General features: G+C 37.8%; 1 protein-coding gene across 3 annotated transcripts in view; it reads left to right on the plus strand.

The window, feature by feature from the left end:
* MAN2A1 (mannosidase alpha class 2A member 1) overlaps positions 1 to 21,982 on the plus strand; it is a 163,177-nt gene that overhangs the window by 8,239 nt on the left and 132,956 nt on the right. For 2 of the 3 annotated variants that reach the window (XM_045837986.1, XM_045837987.1), the window contains one exon: positions 21,545 to 21,802. In XM_045837986.1, the coding sequence (XP_045693942.1) occupies positions 21,545 to 21,802 (258 nt within the window). Of the gene's footprint in view, positions 1 to 21,348; positions 21,435 to 21,544; positions 21,803 to 21,982 lie in introns of those variants that run through there. The other variant, XM_045837988.1, reaches the window with a different exon arrangement.

Consider the following 21,982-nt stretch of genomic DNA (forward strand, 5'->3'; position numbering starts at 1 on the left):
GGGTTGGTTAGTAAGCAGTAGGTGGAAAGCCAGGGTCTGGGTATTTTCCTCATAATCTCTTTAGGAACCCTGAGGGCTGCTCAGCTTGGAGGCAGAGAACTACAAGGATATCTTGAACCAGCACTGGACTGCCATCCTATTTACCAAAGAGTGATTAATTTCTGCTAATTTTGATACTTTTTCACAGTTCTTAAAGATTATGTGTGACTTTCTTCATTCCTTGTGGCACAGGCCACCATCCCTTTTGTGTTCTCAGAGATTTAACTGTCATCATTCAGTTGCTGCAGAGTTTGGCTGAACAACATGGGTGTGATTTCTCTCATTGAGTGGTGTCGCAGTTTTTAAGTGTATTTTTTCCATTTTTAAACGTATGTGTTTGTGCATCTTTACATGTAAATGGGTTTCTCACTGGCTTCCTTTGCAGTAGGCACCTTAGAAGTTCAGAGAAATTAAATGCTTTTTCCAAGGACAGAGCAAGCCTCAAAGACACCTGATTCTACCAGTGAGCCTCATTGCCCTCAATCAGGAGTCTGGAGGACCAGGGAATTTGCCAGTGATTTTTTTTCTTTCAGACATGTTTCCTCCAGCATTGCTTGTGTTTAGTTTTGTCATGGGAAGTTCTCCTCCTCCAGGGTGAGGCTGTACCTCGCGCTGAAGATGTCCTTTGCAGCAGTTCCCTTCTGTGCCTTCCTACCACAGGTGTAGAGGAATGTGGAATTTATAGGTTTTGCCTTTGTGGTAGCACTTTTTTTTAAACCTGTGGAGCATTAGAGGATGGAAGCCTGAGAGTATGAATCATTCTCAGAAATTATTTTCTACCCCCAAAAGTCCTGAATTTGCATTTTTAGAACCCAGTGAGGTAGTCATTCTCTTAACAGTCACCAGGGCCCAAGAAGAGTTCTAATATGAAAAAATCAGACAAAGAATTTTAGAGTAAGGGAGGGTTCTTCCAAGTCAGATAATTTAGTCTTTGATTTTTCAGGTAGAGACATTGAGATGCATAAACTGGACTTCAGAAATTTGCCGCAGATCTCATAACTGGTCATAGCAAACCTAAGTTATTGTAATTCAGTGGCCCTTCTCTTGTATTATACCCAACATGTATTTGAGAAATTACTGTGTGTTTGACACTATGAGATTATGATAGTCATACTAGATATATTACTTGCCTTGAAAGGGCTTCTTGGTTATTTGAGAAGACAAAACTACCATTTATGAAACCATAAGAAACAGTTAAGTGTCACCTAATGGTTCACTAAAAGAGTTGAAGAAGTTAGAACAGTGACTGGCATATAGTAAATGCCAGTTATTATCAGTGAACCAAGATTTATGGACAGAGGTTTACCTGCTATGTACCAGGCACTGTTGTAGGTTTTAGTGATACAGCAGCTAAAAATAAAATAAAACTGTGATCTTAATTCATATTCTCGATATAAGGGAAAAGGCTTTAAAAGGAATTTAGAAACAGAATAAAGTTCTGGTAATGGCCCAGGTCAAGTAGACCAAAGGACATGGGAAAGAAGCTAGGCTTTCCTGATTGGGTAGGACTTTGAAAGGAAAAAACAATATTCCTTGTGTGAATATAATGCTTCTGAAGGCTTGGAGTCATGAAGGAGCCTAGCTGGCATCATGAGAAGTGAGGAGATTAACTTAGAATTTTTGGTAAAGAGTAGATGGGAAAACGGGGTAGGTAGTTTGGGATCAGATTGAATTGCCTGAGAGCCAGTCCAAGGAATTATAAGTTAGATAGAAGTGAACCATTTGAAGTTACTGAGTATACCAGAAAGATGCTTGAGAAAAGCAGTGCTGGAAAATTAATTTCGTAGAAAATTTTAGACCTGGAAGAGAGCGAAGAGAATATTCAGTCTCTAGATTATTCTGGTAGCAGTGTGTAGGAAGACTCAGAAGCAGGAAGGAGCTGAGGAACTGTTTGAGATTATAGAGACACAAGGCAGTAAATCCCTATACCAGCACTGAATTGGCTAGAGTCAAGAGGAAGAGGAAAAATGTGGAGACATGCTGTAAAAAGAAGCATCAGGGCTTTCTAGCAGATCAGATAAAGGGTAATGATTGGTCTGAGTCAAAAAATTTCTCTCACCTTTCTCCTTTGGGGTGTTTGGAGACTGCCTGTACTGTTTGCAGAATGGGATAGTTTGAAAAATGAGCTGGTTTGGAAGCCAAGCTCAGATTCATTTATGATGAGGTGGATGTTAGTGGAAATAGCCAAGTGGGCTGGAGTGCCAGAGTGAGAGAGATCAGGGAAGGGAGATGTTGATCTGGTAGTCATCAGTATAGTGCGTTCAGTTGGGATTGTGCTTTGTGAGAATAGAGCAGAAAGCGAAATACACTTCTTATACCCAAAAGCTATGCCTCTTATATTAAGATTACTGTATAGCAGATGTTAATAAAACTAAGCAGCTTGTATTCAAATTCTCAGAAGCCAGCTCATTGATCAGCATTCCTAAGAAAAGAAGAGACTATCATAACGATTTCAAAGAAGCATTTCAATAAGAAACTAAAAATGACCCTTTTCATCTTCAGCTCAAGTTATGGGGCTAAATTATTTTTTTCTAGGCTGGAAGAACAAACATAGATTAGTGTGTGTGGAGGGGGGGAGTGCTGGGGAGCCTGCTGGACTGGAGAAGGATAGATATTTATTATAGGATCAAAAGGCAATGCCCCAAGTAGGGGTCTTATAACTCAGGGTGTTTTTTTTTTTCTCTGAAGATCAGACAGATTTCTGAGAATACCTACTAACTGCTTAGGGTAAATAAGAGCTCCTCCTCTTTGATTGGTTGCTGATCCCCCACAAACTGAGGAAGAACTGTCTTTGTGCCAGGGCTGCTGCTTGCAAATTGTAGGGCCAAATGAGGACAACGCTGGAGATGCAAGATATTTCTTGTGACTTTTAAGGAGAAGATCTAACCAATAATTGTTTAAAATAAGGAAAAATAAGGAAAAACAAGATTTGAGAAGAATCTAAGAAATTTATATCCTTAACTTTTCTTTGATTCTGATGGTGTGACATTTACAAGTTTGCTATTATTATAATTTTATATATTACTTTATGCCTGGCTATTGCATTTATTGCTTCTGTGGTATTTACCAAGTCCCACCTTACCCTTGGAGATCAATTGCATCAGATGGATTTTTATAAAGAAAGTCAGTAGGGAAGGATTTATAAAACCATAGAGGCTTTAGGGCTTGTAAAGAATAGTTAGGAGGTTCAAAATTTATTGTCATTAAGATGGGACTTGCCTAGATACCTGTCTCCTGTCAGTAAGAGGTCGAAGGAGCTCATTGAGGAAATGATTATTATACAGTAAATAAGCCTGAAATCAGACTGATTATATACTTAATACAACCCTGTTTTCAGAGGTTCCTCAAAACTATTTCTGTATGAAGAACCATCTTAGACATGTTAATTGTGTTTATTTAAATAGGGTAAATACAGTATATGCCATTTATCCTCAGAAGTTTAGGTAGTATAAGTATATAAATAACTCTTGTATACAAAGATAGGAGTATGTCAAAAAACTAAGACATTACCAGCCTAGATCAGCAGTCATTGGCCAGATGACATGTGACAGCATGATTGTGGTTCCCTGGGAATTGTTGCAGCCTAAAAATTCATCCCATGAACTTTCATGAGTGGTCTTTGGTGGAATATATTTTTGGCATTATTATCCCAGAACAGAAATGCAATAAAAATACATTTAGAAGAAAAATTATTATGATTTAAAAACTTTTTTAGCAAAAAAATTACAAAGAAAAATAATGATCCATAGAACAATTTGGGAAGTGTTGAATTAAAGAAAAATATTCTATTAGTCAACACTTAATTTGCTTAGTACCACTTCATGCAGTTTTTAAATGTATTTGAAAGTAATAAAACTGCATTATATCAAAATATTTAATAATACAAACATTTTGTCCTATTTACAAGCTTTCTAATAATAGTTTTTAAAAAGATAACTGTTGTGCAGCATCTCACTTTATATAGCAGCTTGGTGCCTAAAATGTTGCCTCAATAGGAGGTGATTTCTGTGCAGCTGCATTGGGCTAATGCAGGAGGGTGTCATATGGTTCTAATCTAAATATACATCTGGAAACTTGCAGGGTAGAAATGGAGCTGTGTCCTGGAGCAGAAGAACGTGCTAGCAACTGGAATCATGACCCTGTTTTTGGAAGTGGTCAGAGGTGGGGCAAAGCTGAGCAGCCTGTTGTTATTTCCAGGTTAGGGTTAGGATCCTCTAGAGTGATTCTGGCAGCTGCAGAGTGGTTTACCCAGGTGCAGCCATGAGTCCTTTGGGTACCCAGCTGTGGCAAGGGATAGTTAACTTGAGATCCCAGCTCTTCATTTCAGTCACGTGGCACTCTTGTCATATACCTGCATCTAGTAGCCTCTGTTACTGTCACTTATAGGCAGATGCGAGATTACGAATCTATAATAGTATTATATAATTAAGCATTCTTTATGTTCACATGGTGAGGGCATTTATTTCTTTGAATGAACAAGTGGCACCACAAAGATAATACCTTGAAAGAGATTCAGGCATGGTAAGTTCTGGGTCTGGAACATACCATTAAAAGGTCATTTGTAACTGTGGTTTGTGGCTTTTTGATAGAGAAGTAGAGTTAGATACCTGACTATGGCCACAGCTCCAGTTCACACTCTTTTTGGCCTCAACACTACACATCTTAAGGGGTGGAGTGGTCACTTGAGGGGTTACCTGTCATTCTGATCACTTGAGGGGTTACTTGTCATTCTATCAAACCAAAATGCTTTCCTGTTAAGTGCCTGAAATCTAACCAAATAGCAGGATTTTCCTCTATATAGTTGAAAAGCATCTGACTTGGAACTACCGCACCAACAGTGTCACCCCTGCTGGAAATACAGATTCTCTTTTACCAAATTACAGTCCCTATATTTAGCTTTAATGCAGTGGTTCTTAACTGCAGATGTGTGAGAATTGCCTGGTGAGCCTTTTACAATTATAAAAAGCGGCTCTGTGCACTCTCTCTCTCTAGGTAATCCCATTCGTTCCCACTGCTTTAAATTCATATTTATACTGACCCCTCAAATTTATATATTCTCCCAACTTTCAGACTTGCATGTCTACCTGATAACACCACTGAGCTATCGAATAACTCCAGAACAAAACCTTTATCCCTCACTCTGCTCCTACCCCAGCATTTTCTATTTTCTTAAAATGCCCCCTATCATCCTCCAGTTGCCTCAGGAAAAAAAAAGAGGCCATTTTTCTTTTTTTCTTTCCCTTTTCTTTCCTAGTTCTTCTGTCCTGTCAAATGGTTTCACATTCCTCTACCTCCACTGCCATGGTCCAAGCCACCATGAAGTTTACCTGGCCAACTACAGTACACTACACTCTCATTCCATTGTCCCACCATAGCTCCAGGATAGCTTTAAAACACTTTTTATTTATTAATCCCCAGACTGTCCAAAATGGAGAGCTTGGTGCTTCTTTCTCTGAAAAATGTTTTTAACCGTAAAGTTTTCTTCTGCCTCCTTTATTTTATAGCCTCATTAGACCAGAATATATATGCTCCTGGGAAAACAGCTTATAAAGTCACATGGCCTCACTCTCCATTGCTCCAGTGCATGGGCTCGCAGTTCCTTAGGCTCTCAGCTCTCCACTTCTGATGGGACTTAGGCAGCTTCCTCCATCAGGGACTGAAGGTATAAGGATACCTTCTAAGCTTTATTTATGTTGCATCAATACTTTGCCGGGTATATTAATTTTCTGTTGCTGCTGTAACAAATCACAACAAACTTAGTGGCTTAAAATAAGAAAATGTATTCTCTTAAAGATTTGGAGGTCAGGTCTGAAATGGGTCATAGTGGACTACAATCAAGATGTTGTCAGGGCTGCCTTCCTTTGTAGGCTTTAAGGAAGAATCCATTTTTTCTTGCCTTTTCTATTGGGTTGGCCAAAAAAGTTCATTTAGTATTTTCCGTACAGTGGGTCTAGTAGTACATAGTTGTCTTTAACTTCATTCAAAACAATTTTGTTAGGTTGTTGTGACAGCTGTCATATCAGCATGCATTTAAAAAAATACTTACCAAATTGGTGAACTTTTGTGCAGCTATTTTAATATTGAAGAGGGAAGAAAACATGCAACATTTTGGGCATATTATGCTTTATTATTTTAGGAAAGGTAAAAATGCAACTGAAACACAAAAAAAAGATTTGTGCAGTGTATGGTGCTATGACTGATTGAATGTGTCAAAAGTGATTTGCAAAATCTCTTGGTACTATTGACATTTTGGCCAAATAATTCTTTGTTGTGGGGCTCTTAGGCATTGGAAGATATTTAGCAGCACTCCTGGCCTCTACCCACTGGAAGCCAATAGCAAGAGACAGTGACATACTCAAAATATCCAAGTCAATAAAGTTATTGGTGAAAATGAAAAATGACTCTTATTTTATGGAAAAAAACTAAATGGACTTTTTGGCCAACCCAATCGCTTCTAGAAGCTGCCTGCATTCCTTGGCTCAAGGACCCTTTCTAGCATGGCATCACTCTGACAACCTCTTCTGTTTCATTTCTTTTCTGGTCTGACTGTCCTCCTTTATCCTTATAAGGACCTATGAGATTACATTGGACCTAACTGAATATTCTAGGAAAATCTCCCCATTTCTCAAATCCTTAAATTAATCTCATCAACAAAGTCTCTGTTGCCATAAAGAGGTTCACCATAGGTTTCGGGGATTATGACTTGGGTATCATTGGGGGGCATTATTGAGGGTGCATTATTCTGCCTTCCACAGTAGCAGTTTGTATACTGTATTTTGCTATATATTATGTACACGTTTTTGCCCAAATTTTTGAGGGAAAAATAAAGATGCACATTATACATGGGTAGTACTTGAAATACCTTGTATCTGTTCTTGTGTTTTGTAATTATTTGTTACATGAAATTTTTTTGTACCATAATGTTCACAAATAAATGCTAAAATTCCTTTATAATACAAAAAACCAAATATCTAAATATAAATAAATAAAACATTGAATTAAAAAATTAAAATGAAAGATTTTTTTCCTGAAAGTTTGGGCCAAAAACGTGGGTGCACATTATATATGGGAGCACTTTATACACAGCAGACTGTATTAATATTACTGGGTTTTGCATCTGGGGATTAAACCAACCCTGGACTGAAAACAGTATTTTTTGATCTGCTGTTGGGAATCTACTTATGTAGAGGGGGGTCAGTTTAAGTTATATGAAGATTTTTCACTGGGTAATGCTCTTCACCTCCAAGTTGTTCAAAGGTCAACTGTACTAATTAATTTGACTCATAGCCACCCTGTGGGTTAGGCATTATCATAGATGAGGAAACAGAGAAGTTTTATAACTTGCACAGAGAAGTTTTATAACTTGGCCAAGATTTTGTCATAGTAGTGGAATCAATTCATATTTCATTTTGGTTTATTTTTTATCTTATTTTCCAGCTTTAGTGAGATATAATTGACATATAAAATGTGTAAGTTTAAGGTACAATGTGTTGATTTGATACACTTATATGTTACAAAATGGTGACCACCATAGTGTTAGCTGGCACCTCCATCATGTACAAATTTACCATTTTTTGTGGTGAGAACCTTTAAGATTTGCTCTCTTAGCAACTTTCAGGTATAAAATACAGTGTTATTAACTGCAATCATCATGCTGTACATTACATCCCCAGGACTTATTTGTTATATAACTGGAAGTTCATACCATTTGATCATCTCATTTCCCCTCCTCCCAGTCCCCAGTCCCCTCTACCGTTCTACTGTATTTCTGTGAGTTATGCTTTTTAAGATTCCAAGTGATGTCATATAATTTGTGTCATACAATTTGTGTGATATCATAAATTTATTTTTTTGACTAATTTCATTTATCATAATGCCCTCAATGTCTGTCTATTTTGTCACAAGTGGAGGATTTTTCTCTCTCTCTTTTTTTAAATGGCTGAATAGTATTTTATTGTATGTAGACATAGACATATATATGCTTTCTTCCAGGAGTTTTATGGTTTCAAGTCTTACATTGAAGTCTTTTTTCCATTTATTTATATGGTGTAAGAAGGTGATCTAGTTTCACTTTTTTGAATATGTCTGTCCAGTATTCCCAACACCATCTATTGAATAGATTGTCTTCTCTTCCCCGTTGTATGTTGTTGCCCCTTTTAGCAAATATCAATTGGCCATATATATGGGTGTGGGTTTATTTCTGGGCTCTCTGTTCTGTTTCATTGATGTGTGTCTGTTTTTATGTCAGTACCATGATGTTTTGATTATTACAGCTTTGTAGTATAATTTTCAGATAGCAGGATAAAGACTGCTATGGCTGTTCAAGGTCTTATGTTATTTTATATAAATTTTCAGATTATTTGTTTTAGTTTTGTGAAAAATGACATTTGACTTTTATTGTATATATAGGTAATTTTGGATGGTATGGACATTTTAACAATGTTAATTCTTCTATCCATGAGCACAGTATATGCTTTCATTTATTGGTGTCCTCTTCAGTTTCTTTCTAAAATGTCTTAAAATTTTCCAAATGCAGGTCTTTTACCTCCTTGGTTAAATTTATTCCTAGGTATATTATTTTATTGATTCAATTATAAATGGGAATGTTTTCTTAATTTCTCTTTCTGATAGTGCATTATTGGTATATAAAAGTACAACTGATTTCTGGATATTTATTTTGTATCCTACTCCTTTACTGAATTGATTTATCAATTCTAGTAGTTTTTTTGTAAAATCTTTAGGGTTCTCAATATATTGATATATAGTATCATATCATCTGCAAATAATGAGTGTTTTACTTCTTCCTTTGCAATTTGGATGCTTTTTATTTCTTATTTCCCATTTGCTATAAGTAGGACTTCTAGTACTATGTTAATAGGATTGGTGAAAGTGGACATCCCTGTCTTGTTGCTCATCTTAAAGGAAACAATTTTACATTTTCCTAGTTGAGTATGATGTTAACTGAGGGTTTGTCATATATAGCCTTTATTACATTGAGGTATATCTCTTCTATTCCCACTTTACTGAGAGTTTTTATAAATGGGTGCTGGATTTTGTCAAATGCCTCTTCTGTATGTATTGGTATGATCACCTGATTTTATTCTTTATTTTGTTTATGTGCTGTTAATTTGCAGATATTGAATCTTCCTTATGTCCAGGAATAAATCCCACTTGGTCATGGTGTATGATCTTTTTAAGGATCATATTGCTGGATTCAGTTTGCTAATATTTTGTTGTGGATTTTTACATATGTTCATCAGGGATATTGGCCTGTACTTTTCTTTCCTTGTAGTGTCTTTATTTGCTTTTGGAATTAGGATAATGCTGGCCTTGTAAAATGAGCTTAGGAGTCTTTGCTACTTGAATTTTTTAGAATAGTTTAAGAAGAATAGGTGTTCTTTTCTTTTTTTGAGCGAGAGAGGAAGAGGGGGATGGAGAGAAACATGCATTTGTTGTTCCACTTATTTACGTATTCATTGGTTGATTCCTATATGCGCACTGACCAAGAATCAAACCCACAACCTTGGCATATAGGGGCTCTAACCAACTGAGCTACCCAGCCAAGGCCTCAATGTTAGTTCTTCTTTGTTGTTTGGTGAAGTTCACCTGTGAAGCCAACTGATCCAGGGCTTTTGCTTGTTGGGAGTTTTTTTGATTTACTGCTTTGATTTCATTGGTTTTAATAGATCTGTCCCGATTTTTCTGTTTCTTCTTGATTCAGTCTTGGAAGATTGTATGTTTCTAGGAATTTATCTATTTTTTCCAGATTATTTAGTTTGTTGGCATATAAGGTCTGTAGTATTTTCGTATAATCCTTTTTATATCTGTGGTTTTAGTGGTTACTTCTCTTTCATTTCTGATTTTATTTATTTGGATCTTCTCTTTTTCTTGATGAATTTAGTGGTTAAAGGTTTATCAATCTTGCTTATTTTTTCAAAGAATCAGTTGTTGGTTTCATTGATCTTTTATAGTGTTTCCTTAGATTATATTGTATTTCATTTATTTCTTCTGTGATCTTTATTATTTTTTCTGTTCACTTTGTTTTTTTTCCTAGTTCCTTTAGGTGTAGGGTTAGATTGTTCAATGAGGGATTTTTTGTTTGTTTGTTTCTTGAGGCAGGCCTGTATGGCTATGAATTTTCTTCTTAAGATTGCTTTTCCATAGGTTTTGTGTTGTTGTGTTTTCATTTGTCTCAAGATATCTTTTGATTTGGTCCTTCTCAATCTTATTGTTAATGCCTTCGTTGTTTAGTAACGTGTTTTTTAGCTTACAATGTGTTTGTGTGTTTTTCAGTTTTTTTTCTTGCAGTTGATTTCTGGTTTCATACCATTGTAATTGGAGATGTGTGATACGATTTGTCTTCTTAAATTGAAACCTGTGTAGTATCCTAAGATGTGGTTTATCCTGAAAAATGTTTTATGTGCACTTGAAAAGAATGTATATTCTGCCACTTTGGGGTGAAATGTTTTTAAAATATCAACTAAATCCATCTGGCCTTATGTGTCATTTAAAGGTACTGTTTCCTTGTTGATTTTCTGTCTGGGAGGTCTGTACGTTAATGTTAATGAAGACTCTGTCTCTTCCTTTAAGTCCGTCAAAATTTGCTTCAGATATTTAGGTGCTCCTGTGTTGAGTCCATATATTCTTTTCTTGGATTAATCCCTTTATCATATGTAATGTCTTTTTTGGCCTCTTATTAAAGCCTTTGTTTTCAAGTGTACTTTGTCTGATACAAGTATTAACTACCTCAGCTTTTTATCCCTTTCCATTTTCATGAGATATCTTTTTTTCCATCCCTTTACTTCCATTGTGTGTGAGTCTTTTAGTCTGAGGTGGGTCTCTTGTAGGGAACATGTACATGAATCTTATTCTTGTGCATCCAGCTACTCTATGTCTTTTGGTTGGAGCATTTAATCCATTTACATTTAAAGTGATATTGATAGGTATGCATTTATACCACTTTATTATTTGTATTTATGTTCTTCTTTTGTTTTTCTTCTTAAATAAGTCATTTTAATATTCTTATAATACTAGTTTGTTGGTGATAAACTCCTTTAGCTTTTTCTTGACTGGGAAGCTCTTTGTTTTTTCCTTCAAATTTAAATGATAGCCTTGCTGGGTAGAGTAGTTTTGGTTGTAGGTTCTTGCTTTTCAACTCTTTGAAAATTTTACATCAGTCCCTCTGGCCTGCGAAGTTTCTGTTAAGAAATGACATCTTATAGGAGTTCCCTTGTAGGTAACTAGTGATCTTTCTCTTACTGCTTTTAAGTTTCTCTGTCTATAATGTTTGGTCTTTTAAACATGATGTGTCTTAGCGTGGAACTCTTTGGATTCGTCTTTTGGGGGGGGGGGCTTTCTGTGCTTCCTGGACTTCTGTATCTCTGGCACCCACTGGTTTTGCCTGAAATTACTTGAGAATTTGTCAGTAAAGATTGAGTGTGGGCCTATGTTGGACACTGCCAGCATTCCCTGAGCCAAGTGCAAATTTGGTGAGGCAGGGCCTTAGGGTATTAGCAGGGAGGGGCTGGTGCATTTCTCAAGTCCAGTGCCAAGTGGAGGGGAGTGTTTGACCCAGGAAAGATGGTATTTGTGCACTTTGTAGGAGAGGGACTGCACAGGGACATTGGTAGATGTCCCTCCAGCCCACTCCCTGAAGCCACACAATTCAGTCTCTCTCTGTATGACTCTGGTGTCCCCGAGTCACTCTCCCTCCATCAGAGACCAGAATGAGTGTCTAAGGAAGATTTTTTGAACTGGCTCTTTAAGAGGACACTTAGGTTCTAGCAGTCTCTTATTTCATCCAGGCAGATGGAATCTCTGTTGATTTTCACAGCCAGATATTATATGTGCTCCTCTGTCTAGCGCTGGTGCTCTGGGCTTGGGTGTTTGGTGTAGGGTTGAAATTCTTTCCTTCTGTGGGGTAACCTCTGCAGTTCAGATATCCCTCCAGATTCCCAGCCACCAATGTGGTTGTGGGGTCAGCCATGTTCATTTCTCTGCCCTTCCTAGTGGTTTTGATGTGGCTTCTTTTGTAAATCCTTAGTTAAAAGACTCGTTTGTATTCAGTTAGTGTTCCGAAAGTTATCCAGGCTGATTGTTCTATAATTTAGTTTTAATTTGGCTATGGTCCTGGGAAGGAGGTGAGTGTAACTTTCACCTACCTCATCACCATCTGAGATTTCCCCATAGTCTTCTGTTTACCAAGATAGTACAAGTATGGTTTGCAAATATTTTCTTTCATTCTATAGGTTGGCTTTTATTTTGTTTTTATTCCTTCACTTTTAGTCTATGTGTGTCCCTAAAGCTGAAATGAGTCTCTTTAGGCATTATATAGTTTGTTTTTTAATCTAGCCATTCTCTATCTTTAGGTTGGAGAATTCAATCCATTTACATTTATGGTAATTATTGATAGGTAAGAACTTACTAATGCCATCTTATTGAAATGACTGTCTTGTAGGTCCCTCATTCCTTTCTTTCCCTCTTGCGGCCTTTATGCTTGATGATTTACCATAATGGGATACTTTGATTCTCTTTTTATCTTTTTGTGAATTTGCTGTAGCTTTTACTTTGTGATTACGTGAAGTTTACATAAAGTATTTTATAGCTATAACGGCTTATTTTACAGTGATAACTTAATTTCAGTTTCATACAAAACTTTACCCTTTACTCCCCCTTTGTTATGTTTTTGATTCACAGTTTACCTTTTTAAAAATATTGTGTATCCACTAACAACTTATTGTAGCTATTTTTATTTTTAATACTCTTGTACTTTTAATCTTTCCTGGTTGTACTCTACCATATTATAGTATTAGAGTATTCTGAATTTGACTCTATACCTTCCATTACCAGTGTGTTGGTAAACATATTTTTATATGTTTACGTGTTTCTAATTTGCATGTCTTCATTTCAGCTTAAGAACTTCTTTCAGCATTTCTTCTAAGGCCGGTCTTGTGATGAATTTCCTCAGCTTTCATTTTTGTGGGGAAGTCTTTTTCTCTTTTTGAAGGACAGTTTTGACAGGTAAAGTATTCCTGGTTGGCAATATTTTTCTTTTTTCATATTTTCAAAGTCACCTCTTCTAGACTTTATCGATTAACTTCAGTAAGGGAAGCCTTTCATCTGTGGGTGAGCATGCTGGAGCATCCTGTTACCCCAGGTCTAGTGGTACAGGGCACCCAGTGCAGGGTGTATGACTATACCAATTTCAGGGGTAGCATGATGTTTTTTTGACTCACTCCACAGGGCTCCCCAACATTGACATCTGTGTGGTCCTAGGCAGGTGCTGCAGAGTGTCTGCAGTGGCTGCAAGTGCTATTTGAGTCCTCACTGTCATCTCCAGGTCCAGTGGCTAGGGACTAGGACAGACAGTCGTGTTGACTACATCAGGTGGTATACACACGTTTACCTGTGGGGGTTAGCTGCTAGGGTCTTGTGTAGTGGCAAGGGCTGGTTGTAAACTTATATATAGTAGTGGGAGTCAAGGCAAGCAGCCTGGGCTGGAGCCAACTGTAGGTGCAACTGTAGTTGAAGGGGCATTTATTGATGTACATTATATGACTGCTCAGTCTCACCAGGGACACACAGAGGTGGATACTAGTGATGGGGGTTAGGCGGGGGCTGTGCAGGTGTACAGCTGGAGGATCCAGGTGCAGGTGTGTGTGATGGTACAGTCCAGTGTCAGAAGATGGGGCCTTATCTGGGCCCACAAGCAGCTGTGGGGCCCCGGCTATAGGCATGTTCTCTCATGGCTGTATAGCCTTCCTGAGCAGAAATAGAATGTGGAAATGAAAGGGGTCAGGTCCATGGTACGCAAGTGCACAGCTGGAGGGTCTACGCTGGGGGCTTGGGCTGCTGCAGCTACAGAGGCCTAGGCTGGCTGCTGGTGTGGTTCCCGGGCTCCAGAGGGCTGGGTGGGCAGGGAGCATGGTGGGACATAGGTGGCTTAGCATCAGTGAATGCCAATAAACATGGGCTGAAATCTGGTGAAATCTGCAAGGCTTCTGCAGTAGCTGTGTTGGCTATTGGTTCCTTCTTCAGTGGTGAAAGCAGGGTTTGTGAACCTCTCTTGCTCTTTCTGTGTGGCTACTCTTGGTAGCTGTTGCTTTTCTTCCTTGTTCTTAGCTGTTTCTATATGTCACTTTGTGCAGTGAAGACTGGGGTAGCTGGTTGCTTACCTCTGTCTTCTTTTCCAGCAAAAGGAGCTCTTTCTAGCTGGGGAGTTCCTTTTTGGTATTGAACAGTGCTGGCTTTGGGGATAGGATAATGCTGACAAAAATGAAGCTTTCTTCCTTCTTTTTTGTGTGTGATCATTCCCAGATTTTGTTGTTGTTGTTGTTGTTGTTTTGTTTTATTGTGCTACTAAACTTTGGTAAGAGATCTCCCAAACCGTTTTTGTTTGTGGATGGCTAATTGTGTATCTTTGTGGGACGACGAAGGCTGGGGTCTCCTATGCTTCCATTTTAGTGATGTGGCTCTCTGGGCTGATGCCCTTAACTGAGATTTCAGGGATGTATAATTCTGAGAAGCCTTTCATATGATTCTGATCTGGTTCCTGTTACAGCCTGTTCACGTCACCACACTTGCTGCCTAGTGGGCACAGCACATTCAGTGATAGACTCCAAGTCCATAAAAACCTTGATGTGATTGAGGGATATGCTGAATCTAACAAAATTTGATTTGAACAGGGTAAAAATGAAAGATCATAGAGATCTCAAGCTTCAGATACATACCCACATAAGTATTGTGGTGATGTTTTATTTCTTTTGAATGCTGCCATTGATGGTTATATATAAATGTATAATACTTCCTCTATAGTTCTCTTCATTAGAAACTTGATTTGGTTGAACGAAGATCTTATATTACTACCATGGTATGAAGAATTCTAGAATTGTTAAAGTTCTTTTTCGAAACTCTATCCCCTGAATCAGTTGAAAATCATAGCCCATTAAGCCATGGTTACTGATAGTAGTAAATATGGGAAACCTTTTGTTGGACTGTATAGAATTCATAATCTTTTCCCAGAAAAGGAGCCACATATTTTACCTGACTCACGAGGTCACCTGTGGCCAAGCATGGATCAGTTTCTCTGTCATTTCCTAAGCTGTTCATGGAAATCACCCCTATTATTTCAGACTTTTCTCTCATCCTCCTATTACCTACTTTTTATTACAGTAAAGATTTTAAAAAATTTTCTTTCTTAAGATTCTTTTATTTTCTTTCTTTTTAAAAAGATTTTATTTATTTATTTTTAGAGAGGGGAGGGGAGGAAGAGAGGGAGAGAAACAGCAATGTGTTATTGCCTCTCACTTGTCCCCTGTTGGGGACCTGGCCCGCAACCCAGGCACGCCCTGACTGGGAATCAAACTGGCGACCCTTTGCTTTGCAGTCCAGTGCTCAGTCCACTGAGCCACACCAACCAGAGCTAAAAATTTTTATTATTTTTGGTGCCCCCAAAATGACATTTAATACTTCCATAGAAAAATTGTCACACAGTTTTTCTTTCTTTTTTCCCCTCAGTAAATACAGAGGTGGTCAAAAGTAGGTTTTTAGTTATTCATATGGAAAATACAGTAGTTAATAAATAATAATACAAGAATAGACTCTATTTTGCATGCTCACAACTATAAAACTACTTTGCCCACTCTTGTATTTTGCAGTCCTGTTTTACGCTAGGTATTCTGCCAGGTCTTAGGGTACAATAGTGACTATAAGAACTATTGTTTCTGTTCTCAATTCAGAGATTCATTTAGTGATGAACGTGGGGAAGCAGTATATGGATAAAATAGATAAAAATGCTGTGGAAGAAACAAAAAGTAAGTTGACATAGAGTATAACATGTGAGAGACCTATTTTAGGATGGCTGGGAAGGCTATGCAGAGGGGACATTTGAGGGGAGAATTGAAGATTATATAAAGAGGGAACATGCACCATGGTCATCAGCTAGAGTGGGGAGGAGTTGGCTCAGAACTTGGATAAGAACAGGGTGAAGTTAAGTTTTGCAGGCAAGAAAGAAAAGGGTAAGGAGATAGATATGCAGGTCTTTAATGATTGTCGTGTAAGGTGTTCTAAGTGCTTTGAGAAACTAACAGTGGAATATAAGAAAGGTATTGCATCTTAGTAGGGCATGGTTGAAAGATGTGTATATAGGAAATCAGTTGAGATATTGCTTTAGTAGGCTAGAAGACATCATTTGTGGTTTGGACCTGAGGGAAAAGAGTAAATTAATTCAAAAACTACTTTGGAAATGAGATGAAAAGAGCATGTAGATAGATTGGATGTGCGAGCGGGGTGAGGAAGGAAGAATCAGTTATGCCACCAAGATTTGGGAAGTGACCAAAAAGGTGGGGACCAGCGCTACTTACCGAAGACCTAAAGACTATAGAAGGCTTTTTGGGAAGGTGTCTTTTGGACTTAAGTTTGAAACCCAAAGTCAGGTAGTCATTTGGATTTTAAGGGTCTTTTGTTTTTTCAGAGAAGAGACTTAAGGTCAAAATAAAAATGTGGAAACATCAGTACAAAAAAAATGGAATTTAAACCTTAGAGTGGATGAGATAATTTAAGACAGTAAGAGAAGACAGAGAACTCAGGAGTTAGCCTTGAAGCGCTCCCTCATTTAGATATTGGGGAGGTTGATAAACATTTGGTAGGAGGAAAACCAAGAGCATGTTGTGTTGGGAGCCTGTGAAGAAAATGGTTCTAGGAGGAGTGCGAAATGCTCCTTGAGATGAGATGAAGACAGTGCTTGCTGCTCAGACTCGGCAACATGGAAGCTGTTGGATACTTTTCAAGAGCAGTTTTGGTAGAGTGGTGGGCAGGTACTGATGGGAATGGACAGGTGAGGGAGTGGGAGTTTGAAGGGAAGGGGGATAATGAGTGTAGACTGTTGATAATTGCTGTATGTCCAGGAAGGGGATAGGATTCTGGAAGGGAATGTGGGGCTAAGATAAGCACTGGACTTTGACATTTTTTTTTTAAGATAGAGTAAGAATCTCAAGTTGAACCATAAGAAATTGGTGGTATTTGACTACTTTTGACTTATGAGAATGGCAGTTTCCTATAGTTTGACCTAATATAACATGTTATATTATTGAGAATGTGTTATTTTAGAAGGGGAGTTTGATGAAGCAGTGCTGAGAGTTTAAACACAAGAATATAGCCTTTGAGCAGTTGAAAGAGATGGGGTTGGAGCTCACCAGCAATGCTGGCCTTTGAAGTGGGGAGAGGGGAAGGCACATATTTTTTATTGTAACAGGAAGGAAGAAGAAGGTGTGCAGATTCAGCCATGCTTCCGTGATCACAGTTAGTGTCTTACCTGGGGCAAATAATTACATAATAAGTTTTCAGATTAGCTATAGATACACATTGATTGATTTTGTGTAGAGGGTTGAGTGGGTACTGATCCTATTTTACCTTCTAGCCTCTAAATTTTCTGTCTCAAAAATCTTTGATATCAGTGATTTTTTTGCTCAGCTTTTCTTTCACCAAAAGCAGGAAAAAAAATAAAATACCATGACCTCCTTCCTCCTCCTCAGCAGTGCAACACTGATAGCCTCCCTATAGAACTGATTAGTAAATCAAAAAATAAAGTGGTTTTCTCATAAGTGATTTTCTTGCCCTACAAAAAATTGTCTTTTTCAATATTATCATCAGTATTCTTTGAGTTGTCAGCATAATTGAAACATTATCTGTGATTTCTGTTACTTTAATGTTGACTATGAGCACATCTTTTCTTAAGGTCATACCACTCTTCTCTGTCATGTACAGAATTTGCTTATGAGGTGTGTGTATTTCAGAAATTTCAGCTGTTTGGAGGGAGACTTTATTCCACTGCATAATGTAGCTTAATAAATAATTTCCATTAGACTGTTAGGCTGACATATCCCTGGGGCACAATTTTCTTTGTGAACTTCATTCAGTGCAAAATTCCAGGTACTGATCATTAATTATACCTTTAAAGTAACAATGAGATTGAAATCATCTTTAATGCCTGCAGGATCCTTTTTCATGAAACATCCATCTCCTGTAATGTTTATTTTGAATAAGACTCTCCTCCATAGGTTATGGTACCAGGGCCATAGTAAGACTATTCCAGAAGGAGCCCTCTTCTTTCTCAGCTCTTCTTGAGCTATAGACGGTTTTGCTGTGTGCATGGCTCCCAAATTGTCTTTTGCCTAAAGTACAGGAAGCTCTGGAGAAAGTTGGCACCCATGTGTTAATTCATAAACTAGTAAGTGTCTGATAAAACATATGGCATCTTTCAAAGCTCTAGGGTAGTTTATTTTTTTAAAGCTTTTTTAGCACACCTTTAAATTTCATTGGAATTAATGTCTTTTTTCCTTTTAACATTTTTAAAATTTATTTTTAATTATAGTTGACATATATTAGTTTGAGATGTACAGCATAGTGATTCAACATTTATATACTTTGCAATGTGATCTCTGTAAATCTAGTAACCATCTGTCACCGTACATAATTATAACAATATTATTGGGTGGTATTTTAGACCTAGCTAAGGCTTTATTTTATGGAGGTATGTGGCTTTACTACAGGCAGGACAAGTCAACATGTTTTGATTCTGCTTGTAAGCAGAGGAACTTTATTCACTCTCGTCATCTGCTGTGGTAGATATTGTAAGCATCACCGAGGTAGACTTGTATTTTCAGCATTGGAAGTATTGAACAGAATTCATCAGGAGTGATTTCAGAAAGCCATGGTCTGTAGTGTTGTGATAACTGAGGGAAGAAAAGTTTGCCCCTTATTTCAGACAGCCTTTGACAGCATGTCTGTTTAGGAAAATATGTATAGATTAGTCAGTTGTGTACTTGACTCTCAAATATTTTTAGCCTCTTCGGGTGAATTTTGGGTTGTGCCAAGGGTCCCCTTCGGCCTTTCCACTGAGAACCACTCAACCAACATCAGTGTGTGCTTGTAAAAAGGGTTTGTGGTATGTATAATACTGCTCCATAGCTTTGCTGACCTGGAACCTACATGGTTCAATCAGCTTTTCTTTGAATCCTAAGCTAGTGTTGCACTGATCCATCAAGTTTTCCTTTGCTTGGTCATTTCTAGTCATAAACTGATCTATACTCTCTGTCTTGCTTTTCACTAGGGAAAATGGGGTTTGTCTTGTGGGATGAGTTCTCTGCTAAAACATTGCACTTCTGTATATGCTGATGAACAGGCTTCAGAGTTCTACCTTGTGGACGTATGCCACCCCACCTAGATGTGACAGTTACCTTAAAGGACTGCAGTTTTGATGTGTGGGGGGCTATTTCTGTCTCTATTAAGAAGTGAGGACTGTGAGAGCATCTCTGAGGTCTGAGTAGGTACATGGCTGGCTGTCATGTGTTCCTTCTCTCTCGCACGTCAGGGCTTTGGGTATTCATCTGCAGTCATCTCTCCCACCACCTCCCAAGATAATTACTGCTGATATGCTTCTAATTTTGGCTACTTTTTTTTCTTATTCCACAATGTCTTCCCTAGTCCCTTCAGACTTCTGTCAGTTTTCACAGTTGGCTGAAATGGCCTTCTTTTGGTAGATAGCCATTTCCATTTCTTCTGTTGTCTTCTTTCCCCTTGTTGAACTGGCTGGTAACCTAGGAGTAAATTCCTTGTTTCTCTCAGCCTCCCCATAATGAAATCAACAATTGTTCACAACAGACAAAAGAAGAATATAAATGCCCATAACCATTTTTTACCACTTCGATTATGGCCTTCCATATGTATTATATTTCAGAAGGGGATCATCATGTCATATATTTCTAAATTTTCAGCAACTGAAAACTATTCTGGGATATTAAATGTACCATTTGACCAGTCCTTTACTTTCAGAAATTTAGGTGTTTTTACCTTCTTTTCTCTTTTTTCTTCCCCCATACTTTCTGTTATTTACTGGTGATAGAATTTCTTGTTTCTGGGTATCTAGAGTTGTTTGTTCACTATCCATATAGTTACTTTACTAAACTTTAATGTGGACTCTTGGGGACACAGGATAGGCTCTTTCTAGTTACACTGTCACTTCGTGTGTTCAGACAGGGACTCATATCTTAACGCATATCTGTCTTCCCAGCATGTAGCGTTATAGCTGGCACAGTAGGAGTTCATTAAAGAGTTGTAGTTGCTTTCCAGAAATATGAGGGCCATTTGGCAAATTTTTAATTGTCTACTCTGTATTTGGAACCCTGACTATAGGAATGAACAAAACAAAGATTGTCCTTGCTCTTATAAGCTGAGGTGTTCCTATATAGGCAAGGTTTATGTTACAGAGGTGGCAAGCCTCTTAGGTGAGGATCAATTAAAAACCTAAAAGTCACACAATATAGTGGCAACGGTCTAAATGAGTTAATAGTGTGGTTATGTGGGGGATGTTCATGGCAGTTTTTTCAAGCATATTACTAATTAACAGTGGACTAATTGATCTTTCTGGGGATGATTGTTCTTTTTTTTTTTTAATAGTTTAGTTTTTTTCCACTAGCATTAATCCCTCTTATACCCTCTTCCACCTTCACCCTCTCTGCTATCACCACCCTGTTGCCTGTGTCCATGAGTTCTTGCTCTTTTTTCCTTAATCCCATCACCCCCTAACAGCCCCCCTCCAGCTGTCAGCCTGCTCTCTATGAGTCCGTCTCTGTTTTACATATTCTTTCAGTTCATTAGATTCCACATATGAGTGAAATAATATGGTATTTGTCTTTCTCTGACTTGCTTATTTCACTTAGCATAATGTTGTCCAGGTCCATGCATGTGGTAAAATTTTCTTTTTTACAACCAGGTAGTATTCCATTGTGTAAATGTACCATAGCTGTTTTATCTACTCACCTACTGATGGATACTTGGGTTCCTTCCAGATCTTGGCTATTGTAAATAATGCTGTAATGAACATAGGGATACATATGTTCTTTTGATTTAGTGTTTCTGGTTTCTTTGAATAAATTCTCAGAAGTGGAATCACTGGGTCATAAGGCAGTTCCATTTTTAATTTTTTGAGGTAACTCCATACTATTTTCCACAGCGATCATACCAATTTGCATTCCCACCAACAGTGACAGGATTGTCCACTAGTGCTGCCAATTGAGATGAAATGATCGTTTGCAGATTTATACTTTTTGGCCTTTAGGAATAACTAGAATCAGTTATGCTTAAATTTAAAATTTCATGCCTGAATATAATATGTTGTTGTATGTAGTAGTTTTAGAGACCCAAAGATATTTTAGGGCTGGATTTGGGGTAATAGGAAATATATCCCAAAACATTTTTGGTCCTTCTTTTGCACATTTAAAAATATGATTAAACAGAGATGCAACCATGGAGGAGATTTTCTGCTGTAAATTGGTGTTTCAACTCTGCCAGCTGTCCGTGCTTTCTGTGATCCCACTTAGAAAAGTGGAAAGTGAAGGGTGAGTGGCTGCCCTCTTGGACAGGCAGATAATTTTTTTAAAAATGTGTGTGTCTCAGCAGAGCTATATTAGAGTTTCATGTAGCTGCCTTTTTCTTTTTTTTATTGTAGGGCCAGCTTTCAATGTTGCAAGAAAAAATAGACCATTTGGAACGTTTGCTAGCTGAGAATAATGAGATCATCTCAAATATTAGAGATTCGGTCATCAATTTGAGTGAGTCTGTGGAGGATGGGTCGAAAAGTTCACTAGGCAATTTCAGCCGCGGTGCTGGCTCACCTCTTCTGCCATCGAAACAATTGTCCCTCAAAGTTGACCCTGAAGACTGTCTGTTTGCTTCACAAAGCGGAAGTCAGAATTCAGATGTGCAGGTAATGTATATATTTGTCAATAATCACTGGGCTTTGTTTTTGTTTGCTTAGATTTGATCTGGTGTCTGTTCTTAGTTACTTAAACTCTCTGAATTCTAGTTTCTGTTTTTGTGATTTCACTAGTTACAAAGCCAATAATACTCTTTTTTAGTGATGAAATTCTGTGTTTCTCCTAATTTT

Source organism: Phyllostomus hastatus, unplaced genomic scaffold, assembly GCF_019186645.2.
Source record: "Phyllostomus hastatus isolate PE091 unplaced genomic scaffold, TTU_PhHast_1.1 phas_contig_254, whole genome shotgun sequence".
NCBI lineage: Eukaryota > Metazoa > Chordata > Mammalia > Chiroptera > Phyllostomidae > Phyllostomus > Phyllostomus hastatus.